Source organism: Lycium barbarum, chromosome 11 (assembly GCF_019175385.1).
Source record: "Lycium barbarum isolate Lr01 chromosome 11, ASM1917538v2, whole genome shotgun sequence".
Lineage (NCBI taxonomy): Eukaryota > Viridiplantae > Streptophyta > Magnoliopsida > Solanales > Solanaceae > Lycium > Lycium barbarum.
This window is the reverse complement of record NC_083347.1, coordinates 32,619,943-32,628,760: the sequence shown is the minus strand read 5'-3', so window position 1 is coordinate 32,628,760 and position 8,818 is coordinate 32,619,943. Positions and strand designations below refer to the sequence as shown.

The 8,818-nt window shown below is 41.9% G+C and overlaps 1 protein-coding gene across 1 annotated transcript; it reads left to right on the top strand.

Annotated features, from left to right (window-relative positions):
* The first annotated feature begins 6,444 nt into the window (after window positions 1-6,444).
* Window positions 6,445-7,444, top strand: LOC132619687 (uncharacterized). The gene is made up of 2 exons (XM_060334518.1): window positions 6,445-6,630; window positions 6,923-7,444. The coding sequence occupies exons 1-2, from the start codon at window positions 6,445-6,447 to the stop codon at window positions 7,442-7,444; spliced, it is 708 nt and encodes a 235-aa protein (XP_060190501.1).
* The last annotated feature ends 1,374 nt before the right edge of the window (window positions 7,445-8,818 follow it).

Sequence of the window (8,818 nt, the reverse complement as noted above, 5' to 3'; positions counted from 1 at the left end):
AGAGATAGCTCGTGGATCAAACGCTGCAGATTTCTCTACAAGCTAAAAGCATTCAAGTATTCAAGTATTTCTCTAGAAGTTCTAGAGATCAAGACGCAGAGTCAAGATCAAGCTCAAAAGCCCTTGAATTCAAGTCCAAGTCAAAATTAAATCCATCAAGTTCAAGATCAAGCTCAAAAGCCCTTGAATTTATTATTGAAAAGACGAATAAGAGGAATCATAGAGATTGTAACACTCATATTCTGAAATCAAATACAAAAATTGTTGTGATATTTTCCTGTCTTGATTTTATTTTCTCGACGCGAATTTTATTGTCTACAAATTCTAGCACACCCAGTGAGACAATCTTTACCTCTCATCTCAACTTTTCAATCATCAAAGTTTAACAACATCGAGATGACTTCAGAGAAGATCAACTCCAAATCAATTTCCTCTAAGGTTGCTAACTCTAAGTGCTCTGCTGATGTGGAAAGCATCCTCGACATTACCTTTGGAAGCATTGCACCAGTTACGAGGAGCAAAGCAAGCATGTTGGGACAACAAGCACTCCAAGTGTCGTCCGTAATAACTCCTATTTTTGGATCTTCATCTCCAAAAGGAGCGAGATCCTCTACCGATGCATCAGAGGAAGGAAGCAGCATTGCTGAAAAGATTAAGAAGACTCTAGCTCTACTTGATCTCTCTGGATCCAAGAACTCTGCTACGAAGGAAGATGATGATACTTCAAGTGTCGGATCCTCTCCACTAACACCACATGAAGTAGTCCAGTCAAAGATCAACTTATGTGATAATCCATGCTATTCTCCAACATCCCCAACAATCATGCAAGCAATGGTAACTAACGCTTCATCAATGGAGGAGACAACAACAAACTTGGCAAAGGTGATTGATGGCTTGGCCAAGCATATGCAAAATCAAGACGCTCGGATTGAGAAGTTGATGGACAAGATGGATGAATTAATGGAAGGAGAATCCAGCCGCGCACCTAGGAAGGGTCCAGAAGCACAGGAGACCGAACCTCGTATAAAACAAGTACCGCCTACCAAGGAAATTCCAGTTTCTTCTGAAGGGATGGTTCCGCTTGACCGACTAAAGGAGTTCATTGAAGGGACTATCAAGGATAAGTACGAAGTTGCTGCCAAGTCTTCTTTTACTTACGGAAAGTCGTACACTACAAGAATTGATAGCTTCAAGATGCCCGCCGGTTATCAACCTCCCAAATTTCAACAATTTGAATGCAAGGGAAATCTAAAGCAACATGTTGCACATTTTGTTGAAACATGTAACAACGCTGGCACTTATGGGGACTATCTTGTCAAGCAGTTCGTCCGTTCTCTCAAGGGGAATGCCTTTGACTGGTACACTGATCTTGAGCCTAATTCTATCGATAGTTGGGAGCAACTAGAGCAGGAGTTCCTCAATCGCTTTTATAGCACAAGGCGTACCGTGAGCATGGTCGAGCTTACAAGCACTCGCCAGAGGAAGGGCAAACCAGTTATCGATTTCATCAACTGATGGAGAAATGCGAGTCTAAACTGCAAAGATAGGCTCAGCGAAGCTTCTGCGATAGAGATGTGTATCTAAGGAATGCATTGGGGGATTCACTACATATTACAAGGAATTAAGCCAAGGTATTTTGAAGAACTAGCTAATCATGCTCATGACATGGAGTCGAGCATGTCTTCCACTGGAAATGATGTAATGCCTGTCTACGACCCTCGCAAAGGAAAGGACAAGCAGGAACGCAAGAAATGGAGCAAGTTCGTCCCCAAGAGTGACAATAAATAATCCATGAACGTCAATGTCTCGCCTGTAAAGTTTACTACGAAGGTGAGAAAGAAGCAGAGTATGAAAGCAACTTCTTTCTAAGACAATAAAAGCCGAAAGTCTACCTTGAAGGAGATGTAAGAAAGAGAATAGCCCTTCCTGGATTCTGATGTCCCTGAAATTTTTGATGAACTACTTGAGCTGAAACTCATTGAGTTACCTGAGATGAAGCGGCCCAATGAAGCTGGAAGAACAAACGACCCAAACTATTGCAAGTATCATCGACTTGTGGGTCACCCTCTTGAGAAATGCTTTGTCTTCAAGGACAAAGTTATGCAGTTGGCTAATGAAAACAAGATTCTGCTTGATGATGAGAAGGCAAGTTCGAATCAAGTCTCTATCACCTTTGGCTCTTTCGATCCGGTCCAGATATACAACTTTGAAGAACATGAGGGAGGACAATTGGAGGAAGATAGAACCCAAGTTGATGAAGCCAATGATGAAGGTTGGATTCTGGTGACTAGGCGGAGATGCTATAAAACAAGTCCACGAAAAGAATCATCTAAACAACCAACAAGGAAAAGGATGGTTAGAAGACCAAGGAAGCAAAAATAAGTTGAGCGTCCGAAGAAAGCAAAAGTGGAGGAGAACTACCACCAAGAACCACGACGTCCCGTGACTTTGGGGGAATTCCTACCAAGCTGGTTCCGCAATAAGACTGCTCGAGACAACATTGAGGCATCATGCTTCAATACTGATAAAGAGGAAGCAAATGATGAAAGCCTATCAACATTGTCTTTGTCATCATCTGAAAAGCCTGTTGAATCTTCTTCGAAAGAGGTACACACATGTGATACAAGAATCATATTCACAGATGACGATCTTCTACTTGGTGAAACACTACACAATCGTCCATTGTACATGGTGGGTTATGCCCTCAAGAAGAGGATAAACAAAATATTGATAGATGATGGATCTGGAGTTAACATTCTTCCTATTTGTACAATGAAGGAACTTGGCATCATAACTGAAGAACTTTCTGAAAGCCGCCTGATGATACAAGGACTCAATCAAGGGGAGCAATGAGCCATAGGTGCTGTCAAAGTAGATATCACCATCGAAGATTTGCGATCAAGTGCATGGATGCATGTCATCGATGCAAAGACTTCGTATAATATGTTGCTTGGCAGACCATGGATACACGAGAATAAAGTTGTCCCATCCTCCTACTATCAATGTTTGAAGTATCTTGAAGGCAGTGTTGAAAAGAAGATAGTTGCTAATGATAAGCCATTTACTGAAGCTGAGTCACACTTCGTCGATGTAAAATTATATTTGAAGAACTACATGGTGAGAGAAGTAAAAGTCGATGACATCGCAATGACTTAGAGTGATAAGATCGCAACTGAAAGAGCTGATGAGACCATTGGAAAAGTTGAAGTTGGTGCTGAGGTGCTGCACTCCAGTCCTAATAAAAGGAACACGTGTCTTTGAAGAAGAAGAAAAAGATAACTCCCGTGCTCTGCTATGTTCCAAAGTTGAAGAAAAAGGAAGGTCAACCATCTGAAGCTCAAGAAAATATGCTAGGGGGGCTAACTCTTCCCATCAGACGAATTGATGCGATAAATTTGTCCTCAAAGTTACTTGGAGACTTCGTGGCTCAGAATCCGCCACAAAATATGGCAATCCCTACAAAACGTACAAATGAAGGCTTTGATTCAAATGCTTACAAGTTATTTGTCAAGGCTGGGTACAACCCCAACAAGCCATCAAAGTTAGGGAAACTTCCATCAGGAGCTAGCATGATGCAATCACATGAAGGTTTGGGATACAAACAACCTCCACCAGTTCGCATATCCATAAGAAGGGCAAGTACCAACTACATCACTGTAGAAGATGAGTCTGTTGCTTCCAACAAAAGGCCTTCAGTGTTTGATCTTCTTGGAAAGTCGGCCACAAAAGCTTCTGTATTTGAGAGATTAGGGCCGTTGAAACTGAAGAAGAAAAGGAAGAACAAGTTCCACAAAGATTATCAAAGCGTGAAAACGCCTTCTTTGCCTGGAACCCAGAGGAATATACAAAGTTTGATTCCTTCTAGAATAAGACGACAAACAAAGCTTGTGGTTTCATGTGGGGAGGTGCTAAAAGCAAAGTCTCACACTGTAGTATATACCAAGGAGTGTGACGAAGATGAGGAGAGTGTAGGTTCTTCATATCATATTACTGCACAAAGTGATCAAGATACTTTATTTCAGATGGAGGTTGCCGAGAAGTTGGAGGACATCTCCTCGTGTTACCACATATCTTTCAATGATGGTGATCCTCGAGAGGCTGGAGATGCCAGAGATGCTCCTCCAGAACTTGAAGAAGGGGTGAAGACCACAGTAGACTCTTTGAAAGAAGTTAATCTTGGTACTGATGAAGACCCAAGGCCCAGCTACCTAAGTGCTTTTCCAACAGGTGATGAAGAAGACACTTACATGGAAATACTCAAAGAATATAGGGATGTTTTTGCTTGGATTTATAAAGAGATGCCTGTATTAGATCCCAAAGTAGCAGTCCATCATCTGGCGGTCAAGAATGGTGCCCGTCGTATTAAGCAGGCCCAAAGGCATTTCAGACCAGATTTGGTTCTTTCAATCGAAAATGAAGTCAACAAACTCATTGAATCTGGCTTTATCCTTGAAGTTAAATATCCTACATGGATTTTGAGTATCGTTCCCGTGAAAAAGAAGACTGGCCAAATTCGAATTGGTGTTGACTTCAGGGATCTTAACAACGCATGCCCTAAAGATGATTTTTGCTTCCCATCCCGGAATTGATGATTGATGCTACCACTAGTTACGAGGCGATGTCTTTCATAGACGGTTCATCCGGCTATAACCAAATTCGCATGGCACCAAAAGATGAAGAGCTTACTGTATTTCATACACCCAAGGGTATTTATTGTTACAAAGTGATGCCTTTCGGTTTGAAAAATGCTGGTGCCACATATCAAAGGGCTATGCAGAATATATTTGATGATTTGCTCCACAAAAATATTTAATGTTATGTGGATGACTTGGTAGTAAAATCAAGAAAGAGGAGCGACCACTTGCAAGACCTAAGAATGGTGTTCGAGCGACTTCAGAGATATCAACTTCGAATGAATCCATTGAAATGTGCCTTTGGAGTTACTTCTGGAAAATTCCTTGGTTTCATTGTTCGACATCGAAGAATCGAAATTGATCAAGCCAAAGTTGATGCGATTTTGAAAATGCCCGAGCCTCGAAATATTCATGAGTTAAAAAGTCTGCAAGGGAAGCTAGCTTACATTAGGAGATTCATTTCGAATTTACCTGGAAGGTGCCAACCATTCAGTCGTCTCATGAAGAAGGGCGCCCCTGTCAAGTGGGACGAAGCATGTACTAATGCCTTTGAGAATATCAAGTCATATTTGATGAAGCCTCCAGTTTTAGTAGCCCTTGTACCTGGAAAACCATTGATACTATACATTTCAGCACAAGAAAGGTCGGTTGGACGTTATTGGCCCAAGAGAATAGTGAAGGGAATGAAAATTCTCTTTGCTACTTAAGCAGAATGATGACTCCAAATGAGCTGAATTACACGCCAATTGAAAAGTTGTGTTTGGATTTAGTCTTCTCGATTCAAAAGTTGAAGCACTACTTTCAAGCTCATACTGTTCATCTTATTTCCAGGGCAAATCCCATTAAGTTTGTGATGTCAAAACCAGTCCTCAGTGATGGACTAGCAAGGTGGTACCTCCAGTTTCAACAATTTGAGATCACATACATCCCTCAAAAGGCTGTAAAAGGACAGGCATTGGCAGACTTCTTGGCGGATCACCCGATACCTGATGATTGGGAGCTAAGCGATGAAATTCCTGATGAAGATACAATGGTCATTGAAATTCAACCTCCGTGGAAAATGTACTTTGATGGTGCTTCACAACGTGATGGAGCTGGTGCTGGTGTGGTGTTTGTTACTCCGCGAGGAGAAGTTCTACCATACTCCTTTACTTTAACACAATGTTGCTCTAACGATGTCGCTAAATACCAAGCACTAATACTTGGACTTGAAATAGCAGTCGACATGAAGCAGTTGCAGTTACAAGTGTTTGGTGACTCTCAGTTGGTAATCAATCAACTCTTTGGAAGTTATGAAGTCAAGAAGCCTGAATTACTCCCCTATCATGGTTATGCTCAGAAGTTGATAGGATGGCTTGGTGATGTGACTCTTTAGCACGTTCCAAGGAAGGAAAATAAGAAAGCCGATGCTTTAGCTGCTCTAGCTTCAACACTAACTCTGCCAGATCAAACTCAAGTGACTATCTGCCAAAAATGGGTAGTACCTCCACCAAATGATGACGAAGGTGCGGAAAGTGAGCTTCTGCATCTCGTAGGTGTTTCTGAAGCTGCAAAGGAAGACTGGCGACAACCCATCATTGATTACTTAAGTTATGGGATACTGCCAGAAGACTCATGAAGAAGAACTGAGATTCGTCGTCGTGCACCTCGATTCCTTTACTACAAGGATACCTTATATAGAAGATCTTTTAAGGGTGTACTCTTGCGATGTTTGGGGGAGGATGAAGCAATCTAAGCTTTGCAAGAAGCACATTCAGGAGTATGTGGATCACATCAATCTAGACCAAAGCTCCACTTCCACATAAAAAGGATGGGATATTATTGGCCAACGATGGTGAAAGATTGCTTGGACTATGCTCGAAGATGCAAGGCTTGTCAGTTTCATGCGAATTTTATACATCAGCCGCTCGAAGCATTACACCCGACCGTCGCATCTTGTCCATTTGACGCTTGGGGATTGGATGTCGTTGGTCCGTTGCTGAAACCATCTCTTCTGGTGGACACATGTACATCTTAGCTGCAACCGATTACTTCTCAAAATGGGCCGAAGCTATCACTCTTAAAGAAGTGAAGAAGGAGAATGTTGCGAACTTCATCCGAGTAAACATCATCTACCGCTTCGGCATTCCTCGTTACATAATAACGGACAATGGCAAGCCATTTGATAACAAATTGATGAACAAGATTTGTGATCTCTTCGGCTTCAAGCAGTGTAAATCTTCTATGTATCATGCTGCCGCGAACGGTCTAGCTGAACGTTCAATAAGACTTTGTGTAACTTGTTGAAGAAGGTTGTCTCCAAGTCCAAACGAGATTGGCATGAACGAATGGAAGAAGCTTTGTGGGCATATAGGACGACTTACTGCACACAAACGCAAGCAACCCCATACTCGCTTGCTTATGGAGTTGAAGCAGTCCTACCACTTGAGCTCCAAATACCTTCTTTACGACTTGCTATTCAAGAAGGGCTCACCGAAGAGGAAAATGCTCGGTTGCGTCTTGCAGAGTTAGAAGCACTTGATGAGAAAAGGTTGGAGGCTCAACAAAATCTTGAATGCTATCAAGCCCGTCTATCTCGTGCCTTCAACAAAAAGGTTCGCTTGAGGTCCTTCCAAGTGGAAGATCAAGTCCTTGCAGTAAGAAGACCCACCATCGTTTCCCATAAATCTGGGGGCGAATTCACCTCAAAATGGGATGGACCATATGTCATACAAGAAGCATATTCAGGTGGCGCTTACAAGCTTGTTAATGCGGATGGCCTGAGGATTGGTCCCATCAATGCAAAGTTCTTGAAGAAGTATTATCCTTAAAGTAAGATGGCGCTCCTTAAGGCACGAGCATAAACTGCATGCAACTCCTGGCCCGCTAGAGTATAAACTATGCACGGCCCAAGAAAATATCCGCTAGGTTGAAAATCTCACAAGAGGCGGCCTAGGAAAAAGTTAGGACACAAAAAAAAATATCCGCTAGGTTAAAAACCCGCAAGGGGCAGCCTAGGCAAAAGTTAGGACACAAAAAAAAACTCATTTTTCTGAACTACGGTATGAATTGATCCTTTTCACCGAGGTACGTAGGCGCTTAGAGTTTTATTCTAAGTTCAGTCGCATGAGTAAAAAAAAAAACGCATCCCCCTATGCGCTGTTCAAAATGAAGTTCGCCTAACCAGGCGCATGGAGATCGTACATACAAGCATCCTTTTGCTTCAATTTGGACTTTCACTAAATATCAGTAGTCCAACGAAGGAAAATCTCCGTGACAAATGAGTTTCTCCAATGGAATGACTATAACTCTTGGCAAGTGGTTAAATCAAAGAGTTAAAGTCTGCAAAACCATTGGTCTCCAAATTGAAGGCCTCAAATCCGGAAACTCTTTGAGTTGAAGTCCAAAGCCATCGCAACTGCAAGGTGAAGCCTTCAAATATGTTAGTATTCAAGCTAAAGTTTTAAATTCACCATATCTGCAAGTTGAAGTCTTAGAATCCAGCAAGCTTTCAAGTTCAATCCTTCAAATCCGTCAAGTTTTCAAGTTGGAATAAAAAATCTAAGGTGGATTTCCCGAATTTATTTGGGATGATCCAGAGGGTTTCTGTCACGCCCCGAACCATGACTTAGGCGTAACACGGCACTCGGGCCTTGCTCGCATGTGTCCGAACGAACCTCAGGGCTTGCTTGTCAACATGGGCATCAAAACAATATACTCTATATGATGCAATTTAAATGAATCATGAAAATGTAATTTGCGTAATAAAGTCTTAAAATTATCTCATAGCATGAAAAATCATGAAAACGTAATAGTCTGCAAGCATGAAAACATAACTGACTCTGTGAACTAACATCTGTCTATGAAACCTCTAAAACATGTCTGAATACTAACAACCAAGACATGGTCCTGGACTACCATAACTGAATACTAATGCAAACTCCATGTTGAACCCCGAGAGGAGTGGGGCTCACCAATAAGCTAATAACTGAGGTGATCCTACTGCGCAGGTGTATGCTCCTGAAAACCCGTATTTGCACCGTGAAGTGCCGGCCCCGGGCAAAAGGGACGTTAGTACATGGTGAATAGTACTAGTATGTAAAACCTGCTGAAATGAAAAACATGACACAACATAGGTATATGACATGAACTGAAACTGAATGTAACTTGAACATGAGCATGAAACGTGGGTAAAGTCTGAAAAC